General features: G+C 58.0%; 2 protein-coding genes across 9 annotated transcripts in view; both read right to left on the reverse strand.

The window, feature by feature from the left end:
* MFSD3 (major facilitator superfamily domain containing 3) overlaps nt 1-16929 on the reverse strand; it is a 21428-nt gene extending 4499 nt beyond the window's left edge. For all 4 annotated transcript variants that reach the window (XM_023508355.1, XM_023508354.1, XM_023508353.1 and 1 more), the window contains exons 1-2: nt 16920-16929; nt 11407-11409 (exon numbers count right to left, since the gene is read on the reverse strand). The gene's annotated coding sequence lies outside the window, so the exon portion shown is untranslated. The remainder of the gene's footprint in view (nt 1-11406; nt 11410-16919) is intronic.
* LOC100948697 (alanine aminotransferase 1) overlaps nt 665-17225 on the reverse strand; it is a 30958-nt gene continuing 14397 nt past the window's right edge. The window contains exons 1-19 of one of the 5 annotated variants that reach the window (XM_003802322.3): nt 8411-8806; nt 8192-8337; nt 7118-7221; nt 6926-7050; nt 6723-6848; nt 6565-6640; nt 6352-6481; nt 6048-6213; nt 3087-3252; nt 2879-2968; nt 2696-2804; nt 2443-2576; nt 2040-2283; nt 1862-1941; nt 1648-1784; nt 1396-1570; nt 1160-1315; nt 970-1082; nt 665-899 (exon numbers count right to left, since the gene is read on the reverse strand). In XM_003802322.3, the coding sequence (XP_003802370.2) occupies nt 809-899; nt 970-1082; nt 1160-1315; nt 1396-1570; nt 1648-1784; nt 1862-1941; nt 2040-2283; nt 2443-2576; nt 2696-2804; nt 2879-2968; nt 3087-3252; nt 6048-6157 (1605 nt within the window). In that variant the 5' untranslated portion in view covers nt 6158-6213; nt 6352-6481; nt 6565-6640; ... (3 more) ...; nt 8192-8337; nt 8411-8806 and the 3' untranslated portion in view covers nt 665-808. Of the gene's footprint in view, nt 900-969; nt 1083-1159; nt 1316-1395; nt 1571-1647; nt 1785-1861; nt 1942-2039; nt 2577-2695; nt 2805-2878; nt 2969-3086; nt 3253-5236; nt 5884-6047; nt 6214-6351; nt 6482-6564; nt 6641-6722; nt 6849-6925; nt 7051-7117; nt 7222-8191; nt 8338-8410; nt 8807-9674; nt 10605-17225 lie in introns of those variants that run through there. The other 4 variants (XM_012813107.2, XM_012813108.2, XM_023508352.1 and 1 more) reach the window with 4 other exon arrangements.

Consider the following 17225-nt stretch of genomic DNA (forward strand, 5'->3'; position numbering starts at 1 on the left):
TTTTTTTTTTTTTGAGACAGAGACTCACTTTGTCACCCTAGGTAGAGTGCCATGGCATCATAGCTTACAGCCACCTCAAACTCCTGGGTTCAAGTAATCCTCTTGCCTTAGCCTCCTGAGTACCTGGGACTGCAGGAGCCTGCCATGACACCTGGGCTAATTTTTTAGTAGAGACAGGGTCTCACTCTTTCTCAGGCTGGTCAGGAAAAGTTACTTTTTCTCATATGACCACCTGCGACCCCCCTGCTGTGGTGCTGTCACTCTTGTCTGGAGTACACTGGCACAATGACAACTTACCATACCCTGCAACTCCTGGGCTCAAGTCATGCTCCTACCTTAGCATCCCAAGAAGTCCTGTATTCTTTGTTGAACCCCAGTCTCACTAACAGCTCTGGGGGCTCCCTGCAAGGAGGTACAGGGCCCTGTTGTTCCCTCACACTCAGCACTCTACAGAGTCTAATTTCTACATGAGTGCCTTCATCTCTGCTGGAAGGTCAGAGATACAGCCCACAGCAGGTGCAGCATCTATAGGAGGAATGAATAAACCAGGCTGAAAGGGCATTTCCTCTCCCTTCATGACCACTAGTGGACTAGTGTCTACTCAGGGCTGGGTCCCTGGACCCGCACAAAGCCTGTCAAAGTGGCCAAAGGTAGGGATCGTTCATGTAGCTGCCTCCAAGGAGAAGGTCATAGCTTTATTAGTGACTTTCAGAGACAAAGGGGCCCAGCCCCAGGGCAGCAGAAGCAACTCCAGTGGGCTCCAGAACCCACAGGGCCCTGAGCCATCAGCCTCCGCTGGCTAGGGTGCTCAGGAATACTCTTGGGTGAACTTGGTGTGAAACTGGCTCAGCTTCTCCAGCAGCTGCCGCAGCTTCTCCATGGGGGGCAGAATTGTCATCCTGAAAGGAGTAGACCAACAGTTAGCAAAGGCCAAAGGTCCTTATAAGGGCCATGCGTACTAGGCCTCACCGGAAGTGGTAGGTGCCTTCCCGCTGCCCGAAGCCACTCCCAGGCACTACGCAGATGCCAGTCTCCTCCAGGAGCCGAAGGCAGAAGAACATGTCAGGTGCTAGGCCCAGCTCCTGGGGGGCAGCAGGGAGGTTAGGGAGAGTCCCCAGGTCGGAACACCCCGCCCCCGCCCCCACCCTCCCAGCCAGACCTGAGCCCGTTGCACGGCGCGTGGGGGCAGCTGCACACGTGGGAAGGAGTACATGGCGCCTTGCACTGGGTTGCAGCAGATGCCAGGAGCCTCATTGAAGACTTGCTCAGTGAGCTTGGCCTTGGCCGCCAGCTCCGCCAGCACTGCCTGTCTCTCCTGTGGCCATGGAGAGAGGGCTGATCAGGGCTGGCTGGGGGCGGCTCCCCACCCCCACCCACAGGCTCCCCCTCACTTACGGCTTGGAATTGCGCAAAAGAGGGGTCGGAGGGCACAGGCGGGCTGACCACCAAGTCGAGCAGGGCCTGGCCCGGTGCTGGCGGGCACAGCCGCACACTCATCAGCTTCAGCATCTGCTGCCGCACCGCAGCATCCATGTTCACCACCTCCACATAGCCACCGCGGAACCCGCACCTGCGAGGCAAGGGCAGTTGTCTAGGCCATTTCAGGAAGAGGGGGCCAGCGCCACCCCACCAGCAGCCCACACGCACTCGCCCATGTAGCCCTTGGAGATCGAGTGGAAGGAGGCAAGCTCCTGCTGCCCGGCGTAGGGTGACCCCATCTCCATAAGCACCTTCTTGAACGAGTGGAACTGCGAACCCTCAGCGTACACGTTGTCCTGGTACACCTGGAGAGACAGTAAGGGCATTAGGGGGAACCGGCCGCTGCCCTGCTCCCCACTCCCATGCGCACCCTTGCCCACACCTCATCAGCCAGGAGGAAGAGCCGCTCTTCGAAGGCAAAGCGGATCACGGCCTCAATGCACTCACGGGTCTGCACCTGCCCTAGGGTGCAGGGAATGGTTTGGGTCAGCTGAGGGCCACACTGCTGGGCGGCCTGGGCCAGGGTGCAGTGCGGGCCAGGTAGAGGGTGGGCAACGCACCAGTGGGGTTGCCGGGATTGATGACACAGAGCGCGCGTGGACGACAGTGGTCACGCGCCTGATGCAGTGCTCGCTGCAGCTCAGCAACGTCGAGAGCCCAGGCACGCTCCTCGTCCAGGTAGTAGTCCACCTGCACCGCGTCAAGCTCCGCCAGTGTGGCTGAGTATAGCGGGTACTGTGGTATGGGAATGAGTACACCTGTGCGCATGCGGCCCTCGCCAGCCACTAGCAGCTTCAGCACCGTCTGCAGGTGGGATGGAGAGGGTGGGTTGGCAGGGCCTGGGGCTGCATGGTCCCAGCCTCCAGCCTCCTGCCGTTCCCAGCTCCAGGTGAGCACCCTCAGCCAAGTAGGCCAGGTCACACACACAGGACCACTGTGCCTTCCTACCCAGGCCCGGCCTACCACGATGGCATCACTGGCCCCTGTAGACAAGAAGATGTTGTTGGGGTCCGCAGGGATGCCTCCATCGCGCCTCTCAATGTACCGGGCCACGTCCTCCCGTATCAGCTGGATGCCGGAGCTGATGCTGTAGGCTCCTGGAGGGGGAGCGGAGGCGTGCATGAAGGGGATCAAGTTCCCAGACAGCGCTCTGCTGGATGCTACCCACCCCCTTTGCTTCTCCCTGGGGCTAAGCTGGGTCTGAACTGGGGCTTACCTAGGCTGTGGCCCCCGCAGACCTGCAAGATACGCTCTGCCCTTTTCTTGGCATCCTCAGGGAAGTTGGGGCTGCTCAGGAGATCAGGGTTTACGCAGAGGGCCAGGACCTGGGAGGACCAAGTACTGAAGCCTGGGCGCAGGCTGGGGTGAGGGGGCACCACTGGCTGTGCAGGAGCCTCACCTGGCGCAGGAAGGTGATGGGTTTCTGCCCCATGGCCTGTGCGTCCCCAATATTAGCACGGATGACCTCTGTGAAGGGCTTCTTGACACCCTGGGAGGGGAGGGAAGGGAAGCAGCACTCAACTCTGGTCCCATGTGTCACTGGGGCTGAGGCCCTGCTCAACCGCCAGGGTGCAACCAGGAATTGGCAGTGGGGTCCCAGGCCATACCTGGCGCAGCTCCTGCTCCAGCTCCAACGCACGAAGCACTATCGGGCCGCGCACTGCATACTCCACCCTCCGCACACACGGGTTCATGGTGTCCAGCGTCAGCACCTTCTCCTTCAGCCCATTCCTTGTAGCCTGACTCTGGTTACCTGTCCTCAAGGCCATGGTTCTGCTCAGACCAGGCAGGAAGGCAGTTCAGATGGCAGGACCCCAAAGCAGGGAAGGGGGCAGGTGGGTCCAGGCTCCACAGGCCAAGGCCAGGAAGGGGGAGCCTGGCTTGGGGAGATGCAAAGTGAGAGGGCACCCTCTTCGCTGCAGCTTGCTGGTCCCACTGAAAGGGACAGACACGGCTGAAGGAGCTGGGACAGCTGGGCTCCGCCCCACCCAGTCTGGGCACAGCTCTGCCCCAGGAAGCCAGAGGGAGTGGGTGAGGCAGCAGGCGGGGCTTGGGGCGAGGCCCAGTGTCCGCCCAGCGTCCCCATGAAAGGAGAGCAAAGCCCAGATGGGGGGTAGGTGCAGAAATAAGGTCCAAACACTGAAGGACTGAGTGTGGGGGAGGGTAAGCGCCTGGGCCCTGCTCGCCTGGGGAATTGGCAGAGGTAGAAACAGCTAACCCCCAAGGTGAGAATGGATCTTGGGACCATTGGAGATTTACCCCAGTAGGGATCGGCTGAGGGCTACCCCTCTTGGCACCCCCATCTTTGCCTGGGCCAGTGCCCCTGTCTCCTAGGTAACTGAGACAGGCCTCAGGAATCCCGGGGTGTGCTGGGGGAGGGGAGTGAGAAGCTCAGCCTCTGGGTTCCATTGGGCTGGCAGCCACGGCCTGGAGGCTGCAATGGCACTGTGGTTGGACCTTGTTCCCTGATCAACACTGTAGGGTGGTAGACATGTTGAGGGAGGGGGCTGGAGTCAGGCAGGCTAACCCTGGGCCCAGGACACCTCACACCTCAGCTATCCAGATTGAGGTCATGCCCTTCCTCCAGGCACCAGCAGGGGTTGCCCCTGGAACTACACCCCAGGGTAGGGGTGACCTATGGTCCCCTTCACTCTTGCTCCAGATTGGTGGAAAGAGCGAGAAGGGAACTGTGATAGGCCCTTGGAGCCCCACCTCCTCAGGGAGTTGACCAGCCATGCCCTGGCATTGGCCTACTCCAGCAGCTGGCACCTAACAGTGTGTCAGGGCCCTCTGAGCTGGGCTGTGGGCAGCTGATGGGAAACAAGGGGGGTTCTTGGCTCCTCTGACCCTGCTGGCTGGGAGAGAAGCCACCAGGGAGCCCCAGCTGGCTCTGCTGCTAGGACAGCCTGCCTCTTTGACCCCCATGCCCAGGCACAGGTTAATATGGGCTTGGCCCCAGGCAGGGCCCTAACTGGCAGCCCTGGGGCAAGTGGACCCCAGACAGTGGCCTTGCCTCACACACTAAATTTAACCAGCAGCCAGCCGCTAGTCCTCTCCCAGCCCTGCTAAGGACACCCCTGCAACTCTGGATACTAGAGGAAGGGTGGGCCCAAGGGACACTGTGCTGCCCTTGGGTGCCACGCCAGTAGGGAGGGTGACCTGCACCTGTATCCAGAGCACTGGCAGCCATGCAGAGCTACCCACCATGAACATGAGCTGGCACTGCCCTCAACGTTCCTGCTTGAGGTCCCTTAGGAGCCCCTTTACCCTGACATTGTGTCTGGCCAACTTAGAGCAGCTCCCAGCTGTCCTCTATCCAGCCAGGCGGAAGCTGACAGCCAGGCCCCAGGACTAGGGCCAAATGCCAGCAACTGGGGCCTCACCCACTCCTGGAAGAATCTGTGATGCCAGCCTGTACCTGTTCTGCCCCACAACTCATTTCCAGACCATGGTCTCTGCCCTGCTGGTACAGACACTTCAGCCCTGGCTCCCAGGGACCTGCCTTCCAAAGCTCCCTGCTCTTCTCTGGAAGGTAAAGTCACAGAAGAGCCTCAAGGAAGCTGCGAAAGGGTGTGGACGAGGGCCAGCTTCTTGCCCAATGGCTACAGGCCTTACTCCCATACAGGGGCTATGGCTGCCACAAGCCCCAGCATGTACCTACAGGCCTCACTGTACATGGGGATGGGTGGCTCACAGTCAAGCAGCACAACATACTCGCCCCAAGGGGATGGTGGCCCAACTGAGACACACACAAGGCTCAGTGGCCAAATAGCTCTTTACCAGGAGTCAGGGAATAAAACAGTCTTTGCAGCCAGGTACCCCCAGGCATGTCTTCTTCGACACAGGTCCATCCCTGGGAGGGGCCAATGTCCTAGCCCATGGACATCAGGAAGGGTCCATGTTGCCCACCTGTAGCACCAAGGTACACTGGGGGTGGGGTCATGCCACCCAAGCTGCTCACATGAGCAGGCAGCATGGCCTCTTTTCCATGGGAACCTCCTCTGATGGGGCTGTGAGCTTGAGCAGAGGAGGGTCCATGCCCACCCCTAAATCACGGTTAGGCTGAGAACTCTCGCTAGCAGCAGGCAGGACAGATTCAGGGGCCTCAGGCCTCTCAGGACCAGCTCTCTGCAGTTTGGCAGCAGCTCGCTGGCGTTTGAGCTCTGCCAAGGTGTGGTGGGCCTTGTCTCGGACAAGAGCATGAGGAGCAGTGCTATCCGGGAGGCTCAGCTGATAGGAGATGCACCGGTCCAGTCGCTTGGAGTATAGGTGCCGCCCGGGGAGGGGCCCTACTCTACCGTTGTGTGGCCCGACCACCTCAGGGATGTCCTCCTGTGGGCAGAGTGAAGGCCCCAGGGCGTCAGGAGGCTCTTCCTTTTGCCTCTCCCAGCCTGGAGTTCCAGGCTGTGTGGTCATGGAAGGACAGACAAAAGGGGGTAAAAAGCAGCAGCTGACCCTTGTGGGACACACACACCCCCACCGCCTCCAGAGGGGCAGTGCAGAGGGAGAACCAAGACACCCAAGTTGGTCAGAGCCTGGGCCCAGCAGGGGCAAGGTGTGGCACACACCTTAGGAGGAGGTAGCTGGAGCTCAGCATCTGTCTGGTGGTCCTCATCATCCTCAGGTGGCTCTGGGCTAGGGGGTGGTGGCTGTTGCCATACAATGGCCTCCTGGGCATGCTCTTTGCGGTACAGGTTGGTGCGCTGGGTCAGGCTCACTCGCCTTACCACCTTCCTGGGGGTAGGGGCAGAGTGAGGGGAAGACACCACCCACCTCTGGACTCTGCTCCATGAGCTCAGAGTTCCAGCTGGCACCTCACGTCAGCAGGGCTTTGCCCGGACAAGCAGGGCTGGGCCAACACTGGAGGCTCACCCACGACTGCCTGCACTAGAGGTGCGGCGGCGCAGCAGGGAGCGCTGGCGGCTCTGGGCACGCAGGAGTGCGTCATGCTTGTGCTTCAGCTCCAGCAGCTTGGCCCGTACCTCTTCATCCCCACACACATCTGGGGAGAAAAGGGGACAGCATCACGGGAGCCCTCCCTGCCCCGCCCCCCATGGGTTGGAAGTAGACACCCCTGAAGCTTACCAAGAGGTGTCTCGTCCATCAAGGACTTCCCATTCAGGTCTGCCCCATAAGCCACAAGCAGCTCCACGAGGTGCACCTGTGGGCCACGAGCCAGAGCTGCTGGAGGCTCAAAGGCCATGGAGCCCATCCCACGCACCTGCTCCCAGTCCCACACCCACCTGACCCCAGTAGGCTGCTGCGTGCAGTGGCTCCCAGCCATCCTGGTCCTTGGCGCTTAGGCTGGCTTGGTGTTCCAACAGCAGGGCAGCCGCCTTGCCGAACCCATTGGCAGCAGCAATGTGCAGCTGCAGGCAAGGCACCTAGCCTGAATCCCAGCCCCATACCCCTCCAGCAGCGGCCCCCCTAGACCCCCACTTCTCACCAGCGTGGCCCCGTGGTCCAAGGGGGAATTGAGGTCAGCCCCTGCCCGCAGCAGGCTCTGGACATCCTCCAGCAGGCACAGCTCCTGCATAGCCCGGGCCCCCTCAATGCTGTCCTGGGTGACACCTGTGAGGGGCAGGCTTAGTATAAGCACACTGGAGGCTGGCTCCCCCATGGGCACAGCCACACTCACCGCGGTTGGCCATGGCAGTCTCCAAGCAGTCTAACGTCTGCTCATCATCACACAGGTCATAGGGCATATTCCCATCAGTGTTGACCGCCAGGAGATTGGCACCACTGCAGGCAGGATGGATGGGGTGCTGGCCACAGCACCAGGCTCCTCAGAGAGGTCCCCAGTACAGGGCTGCTCCTCAGGAAGGACAGGGTGGATGTGGAAGAGGCGGCTTGGGCCCCACCCACTATAAGAAGGGCCTGGCTCAGCGCCTGTGGCTCAAGTGGCTAAGGCGCCAGCCACATACACCTAAGGTAGCAGGTTCGAATCCAGCCTGGATCTGCCAAACAACAATGATGGCTGCAACCAAAAAATAGCCTGGTGTTGTGGAGGGCGCCTGTGGTCCCAGCTACTTGGGAGACTAAGGCAGGAGACTCGCTTGAGCCCAGGAGTTAGAGGTTGCTGTGAGCTGTGATGCCACAGCACTCTACCCAGGGGGACAGCTTGAGGCTCTGCCTCAAAAAAAAAAAAAAAAAAAAAAAGAGGGGCCTCTGGGCCCCTCAGGCTGGATCCTGAGCTTAAGCCAGACAAGCCATTCTGTAGTCTGCTCCCTGAGGCGCCAGATTCCCAGCAACTGTCTGCCCCCATAAACAAACACAGTGGGCCTGCCTGCTGGGGGACAGCTGGACTCTGGTGACCCCAGGGGAAGAAGGTGGTGGGAGGAGTATGCAGAAGCTCTGCTCTGTGGGCCCAGGGTAATGAGGGATCTGAAGCCCAGGACACAGAAGTGGCTGCCCCTGTGGGGCAGAGGAGCAAGGCCTGTCAGGGACCAGGCCTACAATCTGCATGCCCCAACCCTCTCCCTGGCATTTGTGTGTGGCAGGGACCATACCCACCCATACAGTGCTATCCTTGCCTATTCTGCTCCAAGGATGGCCTGCGCCTGGCCCTCCTCTTGAACTAGGACTCAGGCACAGGTCAGCAAAGGTTAAGGCAGAACCCAGGAGACCCAGGGCCTGAGACCGCTCAGGAAGAGCCACCTGAGCTGCCTTCTGAGGAAATCCCTTCCTGACAGAGGCACCCAGTGGCCCCTACCGGGCAATGAGCAGCTCCACCAGATGCAGGTGGCCGCAGGTGGCTGCAGCGTGCAGAGGTGTCCAGCACTCACTGTCACAGGCGTTGACGTTGGCCCCAGCACCCAGGAGCTGCTGTGCCATCTCTTGGAAGCCATCAATGCAGCACTGAAAACGTAGGGTCTGAGCACCTGGAGGCTGGGGACAGACCCTGCCCTGCCCGCCCACAGCACCAGCTGACCTGGTGCAGTGCCGTCAGGCCGTCTTCATTGGCCAGGTCAGGGCTCACCCCACTCCTAAGGAACTGGCGGACTAGAAGAGGAGGCAGAGTTGGGAAGGGGCTCTGTGTGGCCCGTGCTGTTCCTGCCAGGTCCCTGGCCAACTGTGCTGTGGCCCAGGAACTGGGGAGGGATGGCACAGATGGCACCAAGGCAGGCCAGAGCCAGGGGAGGGCTTAGGAGTAGCAGAGTTTGTCTACCCCAAGCAGCCCACACCCCACAAGCCCTCTGGCTCCAATGCCCGCATGCTCTGCATCACAGACCCCCACAAGCGTCCCACATGAGAGCAGCCCGCCCACAAGCCCACCTGTCACCCCAAAGAGGGGTCAATGCAGCCTGCAGGGCAGGAACCACCTAGAGCCTTTGTGAGAACCCAGGGGCCCTGCCCTCCCACCCAGCCCTGTATTCACCATCCCTGGAGTCCTCTAGCACCTGGGGTCCTACCCCAACCCTGCAGAGCTCAGGCCCCAGCTCTCACCAAGGTCACCAGGGCCCTCCCCTGCCTGGCATGCAGCAGGAGGCCACACCACCTCCCCAGCTCCCTACATGCACCCGCAGCACCCTCTCCCTGGTCACCTGCCTCCAAGCTCCCAGAGGACTCCTGTCCACACAGGGAGATGTAGGCCAGGCATTGCCCACTCTTCCTCACCCTCTTCCCTGGAGGGAGGCAGGAAGGGCCCTCAATGGCCACCAAAATAGCTCTTCCCCCTAGATGCTAGGACACTAGAAATGGTACCCACATAGTAGAGCCCAGCCTTGGGGCACAGGAGACACAGGAGCCCACTGAGATCTCAGGAGGTTCTGACCTGCCTTCTGGTAGGTACCAACTTACTCTATAAGCAGCATGACCAGGGCTCTCCTGAGCATCCCAGCACCCTGGCAAGAGGCAGTGCAGGCTACTGGCCACTCCTCATCCAGCAGGGCCAGGCCCTGGGCACTTCTGTAGGCTCCTGTGGCCCTGCCACTACCACAGCCACAGAGCTCACCACATGTCTGAGTCTGTGTCCAGCCCTATCTGAAGAACAGCTGTCCCAGCATGGGCTGGTCTCAGGGCTGCCCATCACTTGGGGCCAGCCTGATGGGAGACCAAAGGCTATGCAGGCTGAAGTGGCCTGGAGCCCAGGACCTACAGATAGGCCCAGCCTCGAGCCTTGGTATAAGACAGTGCCCAGAGGGCCAGGCAGACAGCTGTCCACTGTGCAAGGCCTGGGGCTCAGTCACACCCACCTTCCTCCAGATCATTTCGGGAAGCAGCCTCCAGAAGGGTAACACTGGGCGGGAAAAGGACCTGTTTCTGGTGCCCACGGCTGATGGCCTCCTTCCGTGGCCGCTCTCTGTAGACCTTCTTACCCTGGGCCTCCTTCTCAGCCTGGGCCCACAGCTTCACCTGCTGGGCACGTCGCTTCTGGGCATGCTTCAGCCGCTCCTGTGTGCTCATCCTGCACACCAGGGGCATCTCTGCCAGCAGCTCCAGGTGCTCAGCCATGGTGGAGCTGCCAGCCCACAGGGCTGCTTAGAGCACCAGAGTAGGGATTTGGGTGCCAGGCTGGGCCTAAGGGGTAGGGCAGCTGGCTGGACTGGCACCCTCGGGGGCATCCCTTTCTCAAGGCTTGATACCCCCTGCCCTGGCACAGCTGGGTCAGGCAGACCCACACAGTGCCCGGGCCACTTTGTGGGGCACAGGCCCCAAGTAGGGAGGGCGATGTGGGAGGTTGCCTACAGCTGGCTCCCCAAGCAGGCCTGCCCTCAAGCTGCTCAGTGAGCTGGGCCTCTGTGTAAGCAGCCTCGCCTGCCTCCTGGGGTCAGGGTGCACAGCCTACAGGACCTGGCTGGCCTCAGTCCAGGGTCTAAAGCTAATCACCAGATAAAAAGCTCCAGCTTCCCGGCACCTTGCTGAGGAAAAGGGAGGGCAGGTCCAATGAGCACCCCGAGAGCCCTCAGTTCACCTTCCCGACCTCAGGAGCGTGGGGAGCCTGGGAGCAGCCAGGGCCCAGCCCCTGACCCTCCCAGCTGTCCATGGTCAGTGCATTGGTACTAATAAAGAGATACAGCCTCAGAGGCTGTGGCAAGGGTGTGGTCAGTCCTGGAGTCCCTGCCACCAGGTGGGCCTGTTGCCAGGTTCTTCAGTACAGCCTCCCTTCTGGCAGCTATGCACACCTGAGGAACAACAAAGAAGCACATCAAGTCAGAGCCAGGTGAGACCAGGCTCCAAGCCTTCTTGGGATCCGCCTGTATGAGGCCCCACTGCCCGCAGATAGCATTACAAGACAACAGTCCTGATGGGGAGTTTCTCTGTTCCCTACACTACATTTGGAAAGGCAGAGAGGCTGTCTCAGGTCCTGTGCACATGCCCTTGCCAGAAAGGGCTATGCAGCTGCAGCTACCCCAAGGGCTCTGCCTGCTCAGGCCTCACTCAGGGCAGAGCCTCCTCCTGGGCCTCCAATCTCACTGTCCAGGACTGAGACCTCTTCCTTGCCAGGCCTCTGACCCAGGCCAGTCAACACTTTGGCCACCCTGAGCTGCAAGGTTGTATAAACAGAGGCACAGGTGCCCCCTGGCTTGAGTTTGTCTGGACAGACAAGCAAACAGCTCCAGCGGGGGCCCTGCCAAGTGCTGCCCAACACTTGGACTGTGGTTGCTGGGCTGGTCACAGGCCTCTCCTCCAAAAGCATTGGGCGTGCTCTGCCCAGAGGATGTCTACTAGGCACATCCTGTTTTTTACTCACCCAGGCCTCTTGACCATCTAGATACTGCCCCAACTTTTCTCTGACCAGACTTCATACAGGATTTCAGTAAGCAACCCCTTCTTCTAGGAAGAAGTTAGGTCCTTCCTGCTCAGGAGCCCCCATTTACCTGGCAGCCCCATTTCACAGGTTTAACTGTCCTAGCCCTCGTCCCCTTCTGCACACCTGGCCTCAGGGACTTTCTGGGGACAGTGCCAGTAAGGCCAGCTGCCTACATCCTCAGCCAGCCAGTGCTTTCCCTCTGAACAATAGCTGCCAAGTGTGGCCACCTTTGCAGACCACTGAGAACAAGGTAAGCACAGGCTGGCCAGATACCCTACCAGCCTCCTGTGTCCTCCGCTTGTCCTCTGGAGACACAGCATCCCCCTGATAGGCTAGGGTCTGAGAAGGCACCCTGACAGCTCCCCATCCATGAGGATGGGGCGTCCAGACCTTCCCCCACAGGACTAGCAAGGTGGGAGCGTCACCTCACTGCCATAGCCTGCCAGGGCACTGACAGAGACATCAGCCCCCTCCCAGAGAGACCAGACCACAAGCAAAGAGCAGGGCTGCCCCTGCCCAGAGTCCCCAGTTTCTGGGCTGGAGAAGGAAAGATTAAGAAGATTCAGCAGACATCAACTACTGCCCCCATCATTTTATGCAGGAAGCACTGACACCCTTGTCCTACAGAAGGGAAAACCACCTGACAGCAGCAACCACTTTACACATGAATACATGTCTTCTGATCGGCTCATTTGGAGACATATCCATGAAAATGTGTTGGAACGTGGCAGGTGAAGAGCCTGAACACCCTCAGCCCCCAGCCCTTCTGGCTAGAGTGGGAAGAACACAAGCTGGGGGCTGCAGACCCAGCCCCCCATGTACTCCCCAATGCCGGAGGCAGCACAGGAGGCTCTGTCCTCCCCCCACACACAGCACACTGAGTCCCAAAATTGGCGGAGCCAGGTTGTTAAAGTCCTGGGAACTCTGAGCAGCCACTCCAGGCTGGAAGCTGCCTGAGGGCAGTCTTCCTGTGGCCTTGGGTGGGTCCCTGCCCTGCCTCCTCCAAGAGAAAAGGAGTTGCCCTGGGTGCCCTATTCCAGGATAACACTCCATCCAGAGGTATCATAAGCGATCAGCTTCCCTAGGCTGATCCACCAACTCCCAGCCCCTAAAGCTGCCTCTGAAGGGGCAGTCCAGCCAAAGTCCATGGCAGGTCTTTGGGCTCCAGAAGGAAAGGCTGCCCCTGCCTACCTGCATCTTGGCTGCCCAGCTAACCTCACCAAGCCTTGGCCCCTCCTCTTAGCCATGAAAAGACTAGGAACAGCCAAAGCCTGGAAGACGCGTCCCTTAGCTGAGCCATGCAGGCTCAATGGCCGGCTCAGCAGAGTTCCACATCACACCCAGGTCAAGAGATTCCCCTCTTAGGCAGGGCAGCTCCCCAGCTCCACTCCAAGGACCCTCCCCAAGCCTCCCTGGAATGTCAAACAGAGATAATCTGGCAGATTTATCCCAGTTCCCAGCTCCAAGCCAGGCAAGCTGCATGGGAGTATGGCTCAGGTGAGAGGAGCCCCTTATAAGGGCACTGGCCACTACCCCCAGCCTGCATATGGGACAGCTGGCCTTCCGCATGGGAGGCCCAGCATCCAGACTCCAGCCCACGCTTCCGGCAGCATCAATGAGAACTAACCCACGTCTGCCCAAGTGCCAAGGCTCTGTCCTGAGGGCCTAGCACCACCCTCATTGCTATAGCCATACCCAGGTAACTGCCAGCACACCACTTTCTACCTGGGGAGACCAAGACAGCTCAATTCAGACCCCCCATCAGCCACTCGGTCATCATGCCTCCTGTGCCCACCTCCCAGCATCCGTGGTGCAGTGAGAGCCCAGAGGCACTGAGGGTATCTGCTTTGTTCACCATAGAGAAAGGGAGGGATGGGAGGGAACCCCGCCTGCCTCTGGGCAGCATAGCAGCACACTACCAGGGATAGCACCAGCCAGCTCAGCCTCCAGGCCCCTGCCTGCCCTCCTGGCTCTGTGAGGGTGCTTAGGGTCGTTGGAGATGGTTCTTGTCACTTGCAACCAAGAGAGTTTAATATTTATATACATATATATATATATTATTTTTTTTTTTTTTTTTTGAGACAGAGTCTCAAGCTGTCACCCTGGGTACAGTGCTGCGGCAACACAGCTCACAGCAACCTAAAACTCCTGGGCTTAAGCAATTCTCTTGCCTCAGCCTGCCAAGTAGCTGGGAGTATAGGCACCCACCATCACACCAGGCTGTTTCTTTTTAGTTGCCATTGTTTTAGCTGGCCCAGCCCGGCCAGGTTTGAACCCACCAGGCTTGGTGTATGTGGCTAGCTCCCTACCCACTGAGCTATGGGCGCCACCCAACCAAGAGAGTTTTATTTGCAGCAGTATCTATAAGAGCAAAAACTGGTAAACATCTTATTTACCCATTGTTTTGGGAAGAGTGAATGATGTGGGCTCGGCTCCTATAGCTTAGTGGCTAGGGCACCAGCCATATACACCAGGGCTGGTGGGTTCCAAACCAGCCCAGGCCTGCCAAACAACAACAGTAACCACAACAAAAAATAGCCTAGCCGGGCATGGGCAGCACCTGTGGCTCAGTGGATAGAGCACTGCCCCATATACTGAGGGTGGCAGGTTCAAGCCCAGCCCCAGCTAAACCACAACAAAAAAAAATGGCCGGGCGATGTGGCCGGAGTCTGCGGTCCCAGCTGCTCAGGACACCAAGGCAAGAGAATTGCCTAAGCCCAGGAGTTGGAGGTTGCTGTGAGCTGTGATGCCACAGCACCCTATAGAGGGCAACAAAGTGAGACTCTGTCTCAAAAAAAAAAAAAAAAAAAAGTGAATGATATGGTGCCTTTTTTTTTTTTTTTTTTGGAGATTGAGTCTCTGTTTCCCTGGGTAGAGTTCCATGGCATCACAGCTCCCAGCAAACTCAAACTTTTGGGATGAAGCAATTCTCCCACCTTAGCCTCCCAAGTAGCTGGGACTACATACACCCGTCACACTGCCCAGCTATTTTTTGGTTGTCATTGTTTGGCAGGCCCGGGCTGGATTCAAACCCGCCAGCTCCAGTGTATGTGGCTGGCACCCTAGCCACTAAGCTACAGGCCACAAGCTGATATGGTGCCTTTTTATAGAATAATGTCTATGCACACATATCTGCTAAAGAAGTGAGATGGGTCTAACCATCACCATCACAGGATGGTAACTATGCAATGGTGACCCTGGGTACAGAGGCTGAGCCCACCCTGGTCAGAGATGCTATGCACACACAGATGTGTTTATCTGTGGCAGCAAAGAGGATGTCTAGGGGACAGGACGGACTCCCAGTGGGGCCACTAAACACAGGGAGGATACGTGCTCTGGACACAAGCCCTTTTAGCCCCTGGCAGTAGAGATTCTGGGGACATGCATCACGTCACACACAACCAACCCCCAGCACTGAATGTCCTGTCAAGGTGACTGTTTACAGCTCATCCTGAGGGCCATGAAGGAGACTGGTCCAGCCACACTACTGGCCCTTGTCTCCTCCCCCACAGGGCTGATGGCAGCTCACTTGTGCAGATACCACCACACCTGTGGTGATATCTCCGCCCACCAGGCATTATCCATGGCTCTGTCCCAGCCTGCCTTTTCCCCTAGAAGACAGGTCTGAGAAGGGCACCACCGGTCTGTGACTCCCCTGCCACTTTGTGTGCATGGGCCAGCACTTAGAAGACAGGCTTCTGTGGGAGTGTGCAAAGCAGCAAGGGAGGGAGGTGGCTGGCACAGCTCCTACAGCTAATGAGTGAACAAACGCAGGCCCACACCATCCATTGTTCTTTTTTGAGACAGAGTCTCAAGCTGTCGCCCTAGGACATCATAGCTCATAGCAACCTCCAACTCTTGGGCTCAAGCAATCCTCTTGCCTCAGTTTTCCTGTTTTTAGTGGAGAGAGGGTCTTACTTTTTACTCAGGCTGGTCTCAAACCCATGAGCTCACGTAATCCACCCACCTTGGCCTCCCATGCTAGGATTACAGACGTGAGCCACCTCACCTGGCCTGACATTATCCTTCCTGAGAAGGAGTCAAATGACCAGGGACCTTCGAATGCAGCCAGGGCAGACCAGCCACAAGAAGGGATGTGGACAACTGGTAAGGGCTCCTCCTGCACTGGGTGGGCAGTGCCTGGGGCAGGGGTGAGGCAGGCCCATTGTGCATATCCTGCAGTGAAGTCTGCTGAGCCAGCTTGTAGGCCACAGACCTACCTGGGGCAGGGAAGGAGGTGGCTCTGGAGGGGCCTCTGAAGTTCTAGGAGCAGCCTGCGGACACCAGGGCACAGGCAGCAGCAGGACTGGACTCTGGGGGTCCTCAGGCTGCTCTGAGGAAGCAGCAGCTTAGGGAAGCTGGCAGCTGAGAAGCAAATGCCGGGAGACAGAGTTCGGAGTGTTGTCCTAGACATCTCGCCATTGTGGCCATCCCACCAGACACTCTGGGCAGCTCACCTCTGCCCCATCCTGTTCTAGGAAGTACACCCTGCAGCACCAGCAGAGGCAGCCCTGATGATGGAAAACACTGAAAATGGCCCAAATGACTCTGCAGGGGCCTAGCTAGACAAACCCTAAAGGGTGTAGGAGGCAGCTTTCCTGTGTGTTATTATGAAAAGATCTCTAAGAAATAGTGTTTGTTCAGTGAAGTAAAAAGATATAAGATCATGTACATGCTATTTTTGTGTGTAAAAAAGGAAAGAAGGCTCAGTACCTGTTGCTCAGTGGCTGGCCACATACAACTGGGGCTGGTGGGTTCAAACCTGGCCCCTGCTAAACAACGACAACTACAGAAAAAAAAATAGACAGGCATTGTGGCAGGCGCCTGTAGTCCCAGCTACTTGCGAGGCTGAAGCAAGAGAATCACTTAAGCCCAAGAGTTTGAGGTTGCTGTGAGCTATGATGCCACAGAACTCTATGGAGGGTGACATACTGAGACTATGTCTCAAAAAGAAAAAGGAATGAAATAAAAATATGTTTGCATAGGAAACATGAGAAAAATTGGTAATGATAGAGCAGTTAGGGGAAAAAAACAGAAACATGAGAAAAAGACATAAGAAGGCGACGCCTGTGGCTCAAAGGAGTAGGGCACTGGCCCTATATACTGGAGGTGGCAGGTTCAAACCCAGCCCTGGACAAAAAAACTGCAAAAAAAAGAATGAGAAAAAGACATAAGAAATGAAAAAAGGTGGGGACAGGGCAGGGCAGTTGGTGATGGGTAGATGGGACTTGTGATGGGGCCCTTTTATGGTCACCTTAGGACACTGGTTCTCAAACTTCTTAATGCTGCAACCCTTTAATAAAGTTCCTATGGGTTGCTACCCGCAGGTTGAGAACCACTGCCTTAGATTGAGAGTCTTTGGAAAGAGCACTTAGAGCCCCACTTCGGGCAGGACAGGTGTGAAGGATGCCAACTGGACAAAGAGAAGCACATGCTGGGTTCTGGCTGCAGGGAGGGATGGACCAGGGGTGGCAACTGTGGGGCATGGGGCCCTCAGAAGGCTGTCAGGCCAATAAGCCATGCAATCATATCCTGCTAGAAGCCAAGGCCTGACTCTCTGGGACTTGCACACCCCATGGACAGTAGAAGACAGCACAGGTCAACAGCAGAAGGCAAGAATAACGGGACTGAGGAACAATAAGCAGCTGGACGCAAGAGAAAAGCAGGAGGAGTGGGCAGTGTCCACGGAGGAGCACCAAGGAGAGAGCAAGGCCAGGAGGGCCAGGAGGCCCAGGAGGGAGTAAGGACGGCGTGGCCAGTGGGCTATAGATAGGAGCCCAGAGTGTCGTGCGGGAAGGCTGGGACAGTGGCAGGGTAAGGCCCAATCCAGGCCTCTGGGCACAGAATGCAGACAGTCAGTGGCTACCTAGAACAATGGGCAAGAATCTACCTCACTCCTCACACCAGAGTAGACCCAGACAGATCACAGAATCACATATCACAAAACCTTAGCAGGCGTCCTCAAACTGCAGCCCGCCAAGGACATTTATCC

The sequence above is a fragment of the Otolemur garnettii genome, unplaced genomic scaffold (assembly GCF_000181295.1).
Source record: "Otolemur garnettii isolate 467f Iridium unplaced genomic scaffold, OtoGar3 scaffold00245, whole genome shotgun sequence".
Taxonomy (NCBI): Eukaryota; Metazoa; Chordata; class Mammalia; order Primates; family Galagidae; genus Otolemur; species Otolemur garnettii.